The following is a 13,993-nucleotide window of genomic DNA, read 5'->3' as shown; positions in this document are numbered from 1 at the left end:
GTATTAAAAATGGAAAATAAAAAAACATCACTTTTTAGGGGGGCGGGGTCAAAGTGCTATACACTACACCTGACATTTATGCCCAGCTAATGCTAATGCTAATGTCATCATTCTAACAAATTTAGGAATATCCTCAAAATTACTAACATTTGACATAACACAAACTGCACATGACGTTCTCAGAAGGGTTTTTGTTCTTTTTTTTCTTTTAGCATTTCGATGTAAACCAAAGCATTGGCTGAATTAAAAATGTGATCCTGTGCATCCTGAGGGGACATGAATGCTTGTGCCTAATTTCCTGGCAATGCAACCCGTAGTTGTTTTCAGTGCTGGTAGATTAGACACAGAATATAACTGCTGTCCACTTCTCCCTGTGTCTCTATAGCTGGTCTTCTACCTGGTCGTGCAGACGTTGTACACTCTGGGTCACAGTCTGTCTTTGATCGCCCTCACCACAGGGAGCGCAATCCTCTGCCTGTTCCGGTAAGACCACTTATGTCAGTATTATTACAGCTCTTAAAACCTCAGCGGTCTCTGGGTCCTGGTTCCTGGGTCATCATGCGTGACAGTCAGACGTCTGTCAGAAGAATATTGGATGGAGTTAATCTCAAGCTCAGTTTTTAGGTCTTTGTGTTGTTTCTTAATCTTCATGTTCAGATTGACATGTCAGCAGAGTCTAAGGAAAAAGCTCCTGGGTTTTCTGGCTTTTAAATTAACAGCTGCTGGCAAGTAGATGGACACATATTTAATCAGCCCAATCAGGCAGCTCCATGGGTGGAGCGGCAGGATGAGATGTAGAAGTCAGTGGGATCATATCCCAGCCTACCCATCAGGTCGCTGCCCTGTTTTCAAATTTCCCTTTATAGATCAATGGCAAATGTATTTAATTCTCTTGAATCTTGAAGTATTCTGTATTTAGAGGCTTCTGGATAGAAATCCGCATTGTCATCATTATTTTGCTAGAGTTTGGCAGATGATGTAATGATCAGCTGATGAACAGGTCGACATTCAGACTGAAAACATTAACGCTGGTTTTTACCCTGGCAGCAGTCAGTTTCTCCTCTGTCTCTATATTTGTGAAGATGAACAGCAAAATTACACTATTTACTTCACAATATAAGGAGTATGCACTTTCATATTTACATTGAAGCCAGTGCATTTCAAATATGAAAGAGATTCAATACTTTTCACAGTTCAAAGCAGCTGAAACTCATGTAAGGGAGAGAATTTTACTCCGGGGGGCAAAATTACAAGTATTCACACCTTTTTTTTTTTTTTGGTGAATGCATTCACGATGTTTTCCATATTTTCCATCACCGCCGTGCTGTGTGTGTTTGTATCATCTATGCAGGAAGCTCCACTGCACCAGGAACTACATCCACCTGAACCTCTTCTTCTCCTTCATCCTGAGAGCAGTGGCTGTGCTGGTGAAAGACGACATCCTCTTTAACCGAACCTCGCAGTGCTCCAACCAGCCGTCACTGGTGAGTACACCACCTCTGTCCGAAGCGCCCAGAGCGGAGGCAGCACAGAGGGCGAGAAGCCGCAAGCTCATGTGCAACAGAACTGTTTTTAGAGTACAGCCATAGGAAGAGAGACCTCTGATGGGATGCTGATGTCGAAAATGTAAAATAGGTTTTACAGAAATTGGACTTTTTCTATTTACTTGAAAATTTTTTCCGGGCATCTCATATGATTCAACATTATCAACATGATAAAATCTGACACACCATATAAAAGTAATCCACCGAATCAGGAAACAATCAGAATGTCATAATTACATTTAGAGTCTAATGTAGGGAAAATGGAAATCTTTCGAAGGCATATACTGTACTGCATTATGATTGATGCCGCATATTGTTTGACATCTGTACTAACACATACCTGGCACAGTACTTTTCCTTTTCCTGTGAAACACTCATTTGATTTAACAAAACAGACCAAGAATCCATCAAATGGTTTTCACAGACTTTTTAAAAAAGTCTGGTTGCACAAAAGTTACTTTTGATTTGTAAGTTCATCAATGCACCGGTCACTCTCCATAAATGTGAGCGCCATGAAGATTAGCGACAGTTCAGATCGGTGAGGAGGCTAGAATTTGTTTATTCAGCCATGTCGAGGATAAAGTGAGTGTTGACCGTTTGGATCGCTGTGAAGCTGACGACACAAAACTACAGACCTTTTATTCCAGCAAGAAATAAATAGGGTTCTACTAGATAGTGTAATTGATAAGATAAGCTGGGACTGGATTCCTCCACTGGGTGCCTGGACACACTCAGAGTTAGGAGCTTTGATATTAAGAGGGAGCAGAGATTAGAGAAGCTGCTTCTTTGCATTGAAAGGGCTCAGTTGAGGGCGTTTCAGAATTTGATCTTGCTTTGAGGTTTTCCAACCATGTCCAACTGTTAGGAAGCCCTAAGGTAGACTCACACTGGATAGATTGTAGAATATATCTGTTGTGGCCTGGTGAAAGAACTGCAAGGATTAAGGTGGAGCAGGCTAGTCTGAACTACCCGGACTGAACTGCAGCCTCTAGAAAGTCTATACAGTTCAATGAAAGGATCATTCTTGCCTTTGTCTTCAGTGCTTATCATTCTAAGGTTCAGGGGGGCTGGAGCCTGTCCCAGCTCTCATTGGGCAAGAGGTGGGGTAGACCCTGGACAGGTCTCCAGTCTATCACAGGACCAGGTATATAGAGAGAAATCTATTAACGCTCACATTTTCCAATAGTGATACAATTTTGGTAGATTAAAAAAAATGTATTTATTCAACCCTGTGCAAAAATGTCATGTTAATCAAATATTGTATGAAATAATGATTATTAAGCGAGAAAGTATGTTTTCACAGACTAAGCACGGAATAAAATACCCTTGTAGCTCAAGTATTCTGCCTTTTGATATTTGTTGCATTTCTTTCCTTCATGTCGTGTTATCACTAAAAGCCATAAAGAATATGTGTACTGAGCTCAGAATCTCTAAGAACCAAACATTCAGTGGCCACGTTATTAGGTACATTTTGCTAGTACTGTGTACAACCCCCCCCCGAACTTCCAAACTGCAATAATTCTATGTGACGTAGATTCAACTTGGTGATTCTACCTTTCTGACGACGGTAGAAGTTATTCAATGATAAAATGTGCCAAGAATTTATCCCCCACACCATTACACCAGCCTGAGCCATTGAAACAAGGTAAATGGATCCATGCTTTTCAGGCAACGTTTGTCCAGTGTTCTACTGCCCAAACAGTAGCCTGTTTGCTATTCTTAGCTGACAGAACTTGCATCTAGTAGATCTTCTACTTAAAGATGTGACATGTTATGCATTCAAAGATGCTTTTCTTCATACCTTGGTTGTAACGTGTTTTGAATTGGAATTGCTGTTGTCTTTTCATCAGCTTGAACCAGTCCCATTCTCACGACACGCCTCTTTCAAGGCATTTTTGCCCAGAGAACTGCCGCTAACTGGACCTTTTTTCTTTTTCCGACCATTCTGTGTAAACTCTGTGAAAATCCCAGTAGATCAGCGGGGCCTTAAAACTCAGACCAGACTCTTTGGCATCAACAACCATGCCGTGCTCAAAGTCACTAAAGTCCTTTTGTTTTCCTACTTCTAAAGCTGGGTTTGAACTTCAGTAGATCTTCTTGAGCAGGTCTACATTCCTATATACATTAAACTGCTCCGATGTGATTGGCTGATTTGATATTTGAATTAACGAGCAGTTGGAACAAGCGTACCTAATAAAGTGGCCAGTGAGTGTGTATAGTCAGAAACTTGTTCTTTGACTATATATGTTTCAGGTGGGGTGCAAAGCCAGCCTGGTGTTTTTCCAATACTTCATCATGGCCAACTTCTTCTGGCTGCTGGTGGAGGGTCTGTACCTCCACACGCTCCTCGTCGTCATCTTCTCCGAGAACAGACACTTTATTGTTTACTTGTTCATCGGCTGGGGTAAGGCTGTCCTGGACTGGCTCCTACAAAAATCCACCTTCCTCAGCATTGTTTTAATGTACAGTACGAAATATGCTCCAAAACACATGTGGAAAGCCACTGTCAAAGCCTCCTCCAACACTGTTCCCAAAAGTGTTTGAGTTCCTCCGCAACTCACATTTTTAATGAAATGTCTTTTGGTCAAGCTTTCAGAAAGGTTGTGGTTTTGTTTAAAAGATAATAAACTTGTGTAAAGGTTACATGTTTCTCTATTGAACCAAACCCAAACAATAAAAGTGCTGTGAGTGACTCAACACACCCACAAACACTTCAGTCAGACAAACTGGATCTTGTACTTCAAAATCAAATGATCAATGTATATATATATATATATGTGTATCAATGAACATGTTGTTGATATTTTCAGTACTATTGCTATTCAATTTAATTGCCTAGTTATGTTTATTTTGTAAAAAACGTCTTCTCTGAAACATTCTGACATGTTTTGCTGGTTGAACAGATGTGTCTCAATACATACTAAAAACAAAAGTTGCTAAAGTTGACTCTGTGTGTAAAAATGAAAATGTTTATATTGTATAGAATTTTTTTATAAACGTAACACAGTTGGAAAAAGTCTATTAACTGTCATTTATTCAAAACGCAATTTTAATGTTTGACCGACATCATATCACATGTTTTCTCACTGGTTGGCTGTTTGCAGGACTACCCACAGTGTTCGTGTTTGCGTGGGTGATGATGAGGATTTATCTGGAAGATTCAGGGTGAGTGGAGCCCACAGCCAATCGTTCATCGTGAACACCTGATTCAGTGGATTCACAAATTAAATTCTATCAGCAGAACGGAATGAGGCTCTGTTTCCAGACATGTCAAAGATCACCTGTTGAACGGTTTAGCAGGTGGGATTTTCACTGAAAGGCTATAATGTGACCCCGGTGCCACACATCTACACGGCTTCTGTTGCCTTATTACAGCTGACACTGCAGCTCGCTATTGTGAGAGTTGCACTTGGTGGGTGTATTCTGCTCTCTGTTGACAGAGCGAGAACCCCACAGTGTGAAGTATAACAACAGTCTGAACATGCATCACTTTAATGGTCACCATTCAGAAGCCCATCTTCAAATGTAACACGTAACCAACAGCATACTTGCAGAGCTTGTTGTGTGAGCTCGTCTGTTTGGTGGTGGTGGTGGTTGCATCTATTTTATTGGCTTCCCTGATGACTTTGTATTGCATTGCAAGGAAAAGTTGAACCATTTTTGCTAACGAGAGCTTGTTTTTGCTTATGTTTATGCTCAGAAAAAGCTAATAGAAGTTAGCGAATCTAACTTAAAACAGGATAAAGGAGAAGCTGAGTGCGATGGTGGCCCTCTGTTTGTCAGTCCATCTACTTCCCAGCTCTTGCCTATTCTCATTACCTGATTAATTATTTGGGGAATGAGATGGCTGACGCAAGAAGGAGAAATTAGATTTCTTAATAGTGTGTCAAGGCTCATTCTTAGATACAAGGTGAGGAGCTCTGATATCAGTAGGCTGCTCTATCACATTAAAATGAGCCCACTAATACAGCTCAGCCAACAATATGGATCCCTCCTGGACTCCTTCACCTTTTCAGACATGCTGGGAAAAGATCCAGGATCCCAGGAGGTATCCACATCTCATTCCACCTATTAATGTCTTGACATTCTCAAAACAGAGCACTATACCATGACTGAGGGGATGTTTGGTGCTTCTTTGATTAGCCTTTAACCCCTGCAGCGTGGATAAGTGGTTTAAATGGATCAATAGAATTAAACTTGCCCTGAGTAGGTAGCAGCTTTTCACTCCCAGTGATTTTAACCCTCCCACACTTTTATGTTGATGTTGTATTTGACAACATTATAATGTATATATTGAATTATGTTTGCTATAATACTTACATTGTGCATGTGTGTGTGTGTGACTCTTTAGATGCTGGGAAAGAAATGAAAACCCAATACCCAACTGGGTGATCAATGGACCAATCGTGTTCTCTATCATGGTAGGTTCATTAAGGTTCCTTGCCTCCTGTTTGTCTGCAGGTGTTTCAAGTGCACGTTGGTTGAAGAGGCATTCAAATGGAAAATGGAGGATGTCAAAAACGATTCAGATGTTGCTGTTGAAACCTCTTTTCACAGCATTAAGGTGTACAAAAGCAAATTTGCTGCACCTGAGAACCTTATATTACTTCTTTGGGTGAATATTATACTGTATATGCTCTATATGAGCACATTCCTGTCCATAAATGAAGTAATGTGTTTAAAGATTCAGATACTGTGAATTTAAGTTGTAAATTTGTTAACACGCCATTAGTGTTAACTGTTTGTAAATTGTGAAATATGACTAATATTACATAAACATGACCACCTCATTACGTCTTCACACTTATTATATTCTATGTATAATATATTTTAAATTAGTCAGTGATTGGTTAAAATCTAACGACAACATGATGACAAGCTGCAGAAATGCAACACACTCCCATTTCATCTGCAGCTAGCAAGTTAAAATACAAAATGATAGAGTTCAAGCATTTGCTGAAACCCATATGATGATTTCACTGCAACATCTATGGATTGTGTGCATAAATCACTGTCAGCTAAATACTGTATACAAGCACACTGCACAAAGAACCTGCCTAGCTGTTAACTTCCCAAATGCAACATTAAAAATAAAAATTATGTTGCAAAATACAGAATAAAAGAGAGCAAAATAGTATTAAAATACACAGGTCAAGGTGGAAAATGTGAACACAATTTAACAACTTCAGTGTTAGAAAACTATTGACATTGACACTTGTGGTAGTGAAATTGCGTAAAAGTTGAAATATATTATAATATAAATAATAATTCCTTCTTAGAAATAAAAAATTGAATGAGAATGTATATTCAATGTTTACATATCAAATCACATCAGCAGTTGTTAAATGTGTTTTATTAGATTATATGTGTGAGACGTCAGTGCAGACATTAACTGAGGGGAATGTAACACACAATTTTACAATGGAGCAGAAAGTGGGGTCGGGTTTACATCAGTTAAGTTCATCAGTTCCCTAGATTAAGTACGTTCCTGTTGTTTTGTTGGGGTTTTAGTCTTTTAATGTGTTGCTCTGCAGCCGAAGAAATGTTTAAAACCGCAACACAGGATCAGCCCATATGGGTTTCTCCGACTCAGTAGCCCTGATAGTTCTGTTGTTTCCTCCCTGTCTCCAAGGTGAACTTCATCCTGTTCATCAGCATCATTCGCATCTTGGTTCAGAAGCTGAGTTGTCCTGACGTGGGTGGGAACGACCAGTCACAATACAGGTATCTCACTGTAGGTTTAATACTCTTACAAACGCACTGGGAGGAAAAAGCTACAGAGATGTATAAATCCCATCTCCACCCACCTGTTTTTCCAGCATGTAAGTGCTGTCAGTTAAATGCCTAAAAATATACTTCTATTATTTATAAAATATATATATACATATATATGTAATCTGAGAGGCCCAGAGCATGTTTTATCCCCTCAGTGTTTGCTGTCTGGAGAGATAAGAGTGATTGTAACACTCATTCGACAAGACAGCATTTCATGATGCAGCCTTAATAAACCAGAGAGTGGGGGGATAAAACCTTTATGTCTGCAGCACAGCTCTGAATCCGTTTCAGTCTTTGCCCGGTCGGTGTGTGGTGGGGTGTTTAATCTTAAGGCGATTTCACCCTCCAGTTCAATTGGAGCTGTGCTGAGTTCTCAGGTAATGTTGCATCTTGTGGCTGTAGAGGCGAGAAGTGATGAAAAGCCTGGATAAGCCCAGTTTGCTCTGCTACAGCAATTTCTGTCATTGTGAGGGAAGAGCCAGTGTCAGTGTGTAGGTCTGAGCAGAGTTGACAGCCAGACAGTGATATTAGAAGGGAGTGTTTTACCATCTCCTGTGGGAGTAATACAAAACCACGAGAAAATGTATCATTCAAATGAATTCCATGTTCCAAAACCCACTTTGCCTACATTTTAAGATTCTTTCTCATGAGTATTAATCTCAGATTTCCAAATTCTGGATCTGGGGTTTGTGCATCAACGTCAAACGCTCAAATTCGTCCAAATGAGCTCCAATCACATGATGCATCATAAGCGTCACTAGAAAAACTTGTTTTGTTTTTTTTAAAGTCCAGTAGAGAATGTGAACTGTGAGCATTGTGCCAGTGTCACTCAAAGCTAGATTTGCCAACCAGGCAAAATGAGCAACTGCCCAGGGGGCCCAAAAGCCCCAGGTTTAGTTCTATTTATGTATTTGAACACCAGGCAGTGAGAGGAACCAAATACATACAGACTGTCAGACAGGCAGGAACGGTGAATAAATGAGTGTTATCAAAAGCAAGCAGGCTTACTCACAGCTCAAGCAGCAAAAATCCAGACGGGGATAAACAGGAGGCAGAGTCACGGGGCAGGCAGACATCAGAACCAAGCTGCCAGGCAATTTAACAGAGAGCAGAGTGCAGGGGAACAAAGGGGCCAAGTCCAACAATAGCAGGCCAAAGATCCAAAGCCGGGTAGACAAGTAAACAGACAGAAATAAAGAGCCTCAAGTAAGCAGGCAAACAAAAAGGACCGGGAAAAAAACAGGAGCGCATTCAGCTGGATTAGTCCATCGACGATCAGACGGAAACGTAAAACACTCTGTGAAGGAGCTGATGTACACAGCAGCACAGAGGCCATGTGAGGGTCATATATACAGGGGGTTGACAGGCAAAGTGAAAACAGCTGAGCCTGGGGAACAGAGGATTAGGGGAAACGTACGGGGACATCTGGAGGCTGGATGGTAGATTAAAAATGTCCAGAAAACAACACAGGTCTAAGGAAATGCTTCTGCTGATGAAGGCTTGAAGAATGAGGAAGACTATTCTATTTAAATATTTACATTTTTAATCCCATGTGAGAAAATCTCTGGCTACGTAATCCTGTTGGTCCAGACGGCATCTTTTCAGCTGATTCCGCTGTTGAAATGGCGTCTTGTCCAGTCGACAAGACTCAACCAGTTTGTATATCTACGAGCCTGCAGAAGGTGCAGAGCCTATGTGCTAGTTAGCCATTGGCTGAAGTATTTGCAGTTGGTTCATGTGCCACTTTTTGGCCAAGATGGATGATTATTGTGGCCTTGGTGTGTCATTAGCCTAAGGCTGCGAGCAGCATTTGTGTTCATCATCAAGCCGTTGATTATTCAATTAATTATTTCAGCTGCACAGTATTGGTTTCAGGGTACAATGGGATATTGACATTGTCAGCATTGGTGACATTGTCTTGGGTTTCTCTTTAACTAGGGCCGTCCCAGCGACTCCATTTCAGGTCCAGAGTTCTCATAAGGAACGTTTTGCAGTGCTGACAGTGGATTTAATAAATTACAAGCACGAACATTACAGTGCATTGACAATGAAAAAACAACTTAACCTAAAACTAACTGTAACTTTCTGTTTCTCACCAGGAGGTTGGCTAAATCCACTCTTCTGCTGATCCCGCTGTTTGGAATTCACTACGTGGTCTTCGTTTCTCTCAGCGAATCTATAGCACAAGATTATAAAATATTTTTTGACCTGGCTCTTGGATCCTTTCAGGTGCAATGACAATGAATCTTACTACACGTTATTGTTATTGTCTTCAATTATTCTGGAAAAAAAGAGAGATAGTGCTTGTGTTAATGATCGTGATGTGCGTTTTCGATATAAAAGTTGAATTGCATCTGATGTTTGTCATTTTTAAGATTATTGTGTTGATTTTACAGGGTCTGGTGGTGTCCATTCTATATTGTTTCCTAAACAGCGAGGTAAGTTTCAGCTGGGTGAAACAACATCATAGGGGACTAAAACATTTGAGTGTTCCACTTTCAATCAACATCCATCTCCAGAAAATATAATTGAATTTTAATTTCTGTTACGTCTAAAAAAAAATCTTCACTTAAATGTTTGTTTTGTTAGCAGACATTACATTAAATATGTGCCATGTTTTGTATTTGGACAATTGTGCTTTAGAGTAAGATCTGACAAGAAAACCAGACAGAACATAAAATCATTTAAAACATTACAGCCTCCACTGAAACCAAACATTCACCGTATTTGAAGTGTAATAACCAAAAGACACTGCATAATCAATACATAATAGATCAAACAAGACAAAAATACAAATAATCAAGAAAATAATGTCTGTATTTATTATTATTATTAATCTTTTTTTTTAATGTTTCAGTATTTATAGTCCAACAGCTTTGGTGGTTGCTGTGACTTAAGGTGCAAAAAACTAAGATGTCCACAAAGAACTTCAGCTCAGTGGTCTTAAACAATCAGACCACTAAGCTTTGAAGTTCTTTGCTTGGGATTTGTTTGCTGTGTGGTGTAGGGATTCTACTTTGCGACATGGCATGGGGCAGTGGGCAAGAGGGGTTGTAGACCTGGATAAGGGTGTTCATGTAGGAAGGCGCTGTTGATCGGACCACCCTGCAGATAAATGTCAGAGCTTTGAACCTGGTGGAAGAGACAAAAAGCAGCAGTACTTAGCAATAACAGGAAAAGCCATGGTGTTGATGGAGAAGTGAAGAGTGCTGAGAACTAAGCCCTGTGGCACACCTGTGGACAGGCAATGACAACTGGATACTTGTCCCTGCCAAGACACGTTGAAGGGTTGTCCAGATAGTTAGGTTCTGCGCCAGCTTGGCGTTAAGGACTGTAGACAGAGTGAAAAAGGATTAGGAAGAGGAATTGAGATGCAGCTTTTACAGGACTTTATGTGGCTTAGAGAAAGTTTGATATTGTGTTCATACTGATTCGGTAGAGGATAATTCTCTCTTCATCTGTTTTGGCTTTATGGTTAAAATGTCAGTTTGTTTACTCCAGACAGGCCAAAGTCATCCGTGTGAGAGACATTTTAAAATCTAGGTAACACTGTTTCACTGTTTTCACACTTCTGACAGATCCAGTATCAGACTTGCTTGCACCAGTGCTTCCTCACCTTTTGTTCCCAAGCAAGACATCCTATCTCTGGCTCCATATTGAAGTGTGTTAGATACACATCAACCATAAAACTACCTACATCTGAACATTTGCTTCCTAGCAGGGAACCAGTACAGATGATCAGTCTCAAAGACTTAAATACATGGAAGACAAAAGGACACAGTGACAAAGAACTTGCTAATTAGACTCCTGACCACATTGTATGAAGGTTGATTTGTGGGGTCAAATCTGAATGTAGTTCTGTTCTGCTGCATGTTTTCTCCATTTTGCTAAATAAATTCACCATAACCGTTCACTTGTGAGTTGCCTTTTGCCTCTTAACTTGCCTTATACTGTTTTTGCCACAACAACCAGTTAGAAATCTTACAATCTGTATTTGAATAAGCCATTTTAGCACGATTGATGGTATATGTGTCGCAGCTCTTCAGAGGTCCGTATATCCCTATTACGAGCTAAAGTAGGATTAACTGTCACATGTTTAAACATGTAGAATCTACAAATAAGCTGCGCTAAAATCTATTATTGTACTTATTTTTGCAGGTTCAAGGTGAGTTGAAGAGAAAGTGGAGGAGCATGTGTCTAAACTGCCGTCTGAGCAGAGATCAACACTCCAACAGCAATTACGCCTCCGGGAACGGTTCAGAGCACATGGTACAATTTCACCGCAACTCCCGGACCCAGTCCATCCTGCAGTCAGAGACCACAGTGCTGTAAGGACCTGGGTTGTCCTGGGAATCAAAAACAGAATAAATAAAAAAAAAAGTCTTAAGGTTGGCATTGTTCAAAACGATTTACAAATAATAGGAGGTGAAATACCATTTGTGGGACTTGCACATTGTTTGCCAGCTTATCTTTACAGATCTCTGTAAGCCTTCAAATTGTCCCTCAGGTGGATCTGAAGTATTTGAATCAGTTCTAAAAGGGTTTGCTTGCGTTTGCTACCAACAATGACCTGTTTTACTCAGTGATTTTATGTCGTTAGCCGTGTAAGATGAAAAAAGACAAGCCAACAACTTTACATTTACTGAACTTCAGCAAATGAGTAAGGTATGAAATGTACGTACTTTGGTTTTTGTGAATTCATTATTTATTTATTTTTTAAAAAGGGATGTGGAAGAGAAACAATTTCATTTCTCCTTTTAAGGTTGGCAGAGACACACACTTCAGATTTACACTGGTTGCACTAAACAGGATTTTTTGCGTCTAACCCTGCAATTGAATCAGGACTGTGAAAAAATACACGCTTAGCCTGTTTTTGGATGGAAGCTGCTTCTTGTGCGCTTCTGAAAACAGTTCACCCATTAGATGTAGGGTTGACAGTAGTGACCTAAAGGGGAAATCTAGCTTACTGTTGTGTAAGTGAACTAGTTGGAGTAACTGGCTCGGAAGTCAAACCTGCCATAATACGACTAATGTTCCTATCTGTAAAATGATCAAGTGACAAATCCTTGTGGCAGACATTGGAATTATGAGTCTCACCTCATCAGGAGCAAAGAAGAAGGCAGGACATTATTGTAAAGCTACAAAATACACAGTGGACATCAGAGTGAATAGATGGGACATAAAAAAGTCTAACTTTAACACGAGAGACTCGTGTTGGTGTCCTTTAATGATGACCTGGGATGTTTCCTAACTCTAACCAAACCCCCTTTTTTTTAATAGCTATGATTTTGCGACTTTTAATGGTTTTGTAAATCATTAACAACTAACGTTGTTCTGCTAATAGTGGTGTCACATCAGAAACGTGTCGCTATTGGAGGGCAGCGTGTCCTGTCATTTCATTTGAATAACTTATTGTGGCAAAAATATGAACGATGTACTTTTAAAGGCAGTTTCTTTATCCATTAAAGTTGAACCCAGCCAAGCTGCAGAAACATACTGTATTCTGTAGCTACTTTTTCCCCATCAACACTATATTTAACCCACATTGAGCTAGTAAAAATGTTCATTATCAGAAGACAAAAGTCATTTGGTTTGTCGACATGCTCCCTAGCATACTCCAAGAATGCTGCGTTATGTCTAGAATTAAGCAACGGCCTTCAGATTTGTGCAGACTACACTTGACTGTCCTTAGTCCAGTTGATTTTATCAGGTCCCCTGCTGTTTATTTCTTACATAGCTCTCTGAGCAAGTTTCCTACAACATCCGTCAGTTATCCTGCTTGGTCTTACATTCGTGGAAGAGTCTTAATGGGTTCAAGTTTTTTCAGTTTCTGGATTTTGGTCCTCACATTTGTTGCTCTCCACAAACTGCTTGAGACTGTGTCTGAACATCTGCCCACTTCCACATTTTAAGTGCGAGGCCAATTTAACACACCTGGTGCCAATCATCAAACATTAGGTGTTGACAGTCTTATTTAAGGATCAGACACCAGATTTTACTTATTAAAGTAGATTATTTAGAGGGTTTGTCAACAGGGATGCAAATGTTTTCACAGATAATATTTTACCTTAACTTTGTTTTTAACACTCTTTGACCATTTCTGTACTTCTTATGTTGAACATTTGTACTGGCTGAATGTGCTTTAAATATTATGTTGATTGAAAAAAAGTTTTCCATTACAACGTAAGTGGTTGCAAACCTTTTCACTGTACTTGTGTTTAGTAAACTGAATCAATGGTTTTCAGACCATCTGAAGGTCGGAGTTTTTATTTCAGTTCAAATGCAGTGATTCATTTATGGTAAAGCAGCTGGTGAATACAGAGAACTCAAACTGTACTGACATATTGTCTTTTTTCTATCCATCCAATGAACTGTGCTCATTTATATCTGTTATGTTATAAAGAAACACAGATGCTCCGACTGAAGGTGTCATTTAAAAGAAAAAAAAGAAAACATTGTGTCCACTGGCAGCTTCTGTTGAGATTGGTGGCATCAATTTGAGGCATAACTGTTGGCAGCATAACCATTTTGTAATGGGGCATCACATCAGTGTGTGTCTGCACTGATGTGTGAGGACAGTATTTGTTGTTCATATTCTTTGAGACAATGCACGTAATTGATGAAACCTTGTGAAGATTCACCGAAACCAACAAACTCTCACTACTGCGGGATCT

At 39.8% G+C, this 13,993-nt stretch overlaps 1 protein-coding gene across 1 annotated transcript in view; it reads left to right on the top strand.

The window, feature by feature from the left end:
* Nucleotides 1–13,071, top strand: part of LOC137098784 (vasoactive intestinal polypeptide receptor 2-like) — a 41,820-nt gene extending 28,749 nt beyond the window's left edge. The window contains exons 5-13 of the mRNA XM_067475378.1: nucleotides 386–483; nucleotides 1,352–1,484; nucleotides 3,798–3,948; nucleotides 4,649–4,709; nucleotides 5,896–5,965; nucleotides 7,177–7,268; nucleotides 9,419–9,548; nucleotides 9,716–9,757; nucleotides 11,478–13,071. Of these exons, the coding sequence (XP_067331479.1) occupies nucleotides 386–483; nucleotides 1,352–1,484; nucleotides 3,798–3,948; nucleotides 4,649–4,709; nucleotides 5,896–5,965; nucleotides 7,177–7,268; nucleotides 9,419–9,548; nucleotides 9,716–9,757; nucleotides 11,478–11,651 (951 nt within the window). The 3' untranslated portion in view covers nucleotides 11,652–13,071. The remainder of the gene's footprint in view (nucleotides 1–385; nucleotides 484–1,351; nucleotides 1,485–3,797; nucleotides 3,949–4,648; nucleotides 4,710–5,895; nucleotides 5,966–7,176; nucleotides 7,269–9,418; nucleotides 9,549–9,715; nucleotides 9,758–11,477) is intronic.
* The last annotated feature ends 922 nt before the right edge of the window (nucleotides 13,072–13,993 follow it).

Source organism: Channa argus, chromosome 14 (assembly GCF_033026475.1).
Source record: "Channa argus isolate prfri chromosome 14, Channa argus male v1.0, whole genome shotgun sequence".
NCBI classification, from domain to species: domain Eukaryota; kingdom Metazoa; phylum Chordata; class Actinopteri; order Anabantiformes; family Channidae; genus Channa; species Channa argus.
The sequence above is the reverse complement of the archived record's forward strand: the minus strand, read 5'-3'. Positions and strand labels throughout refer to the sequence as shown.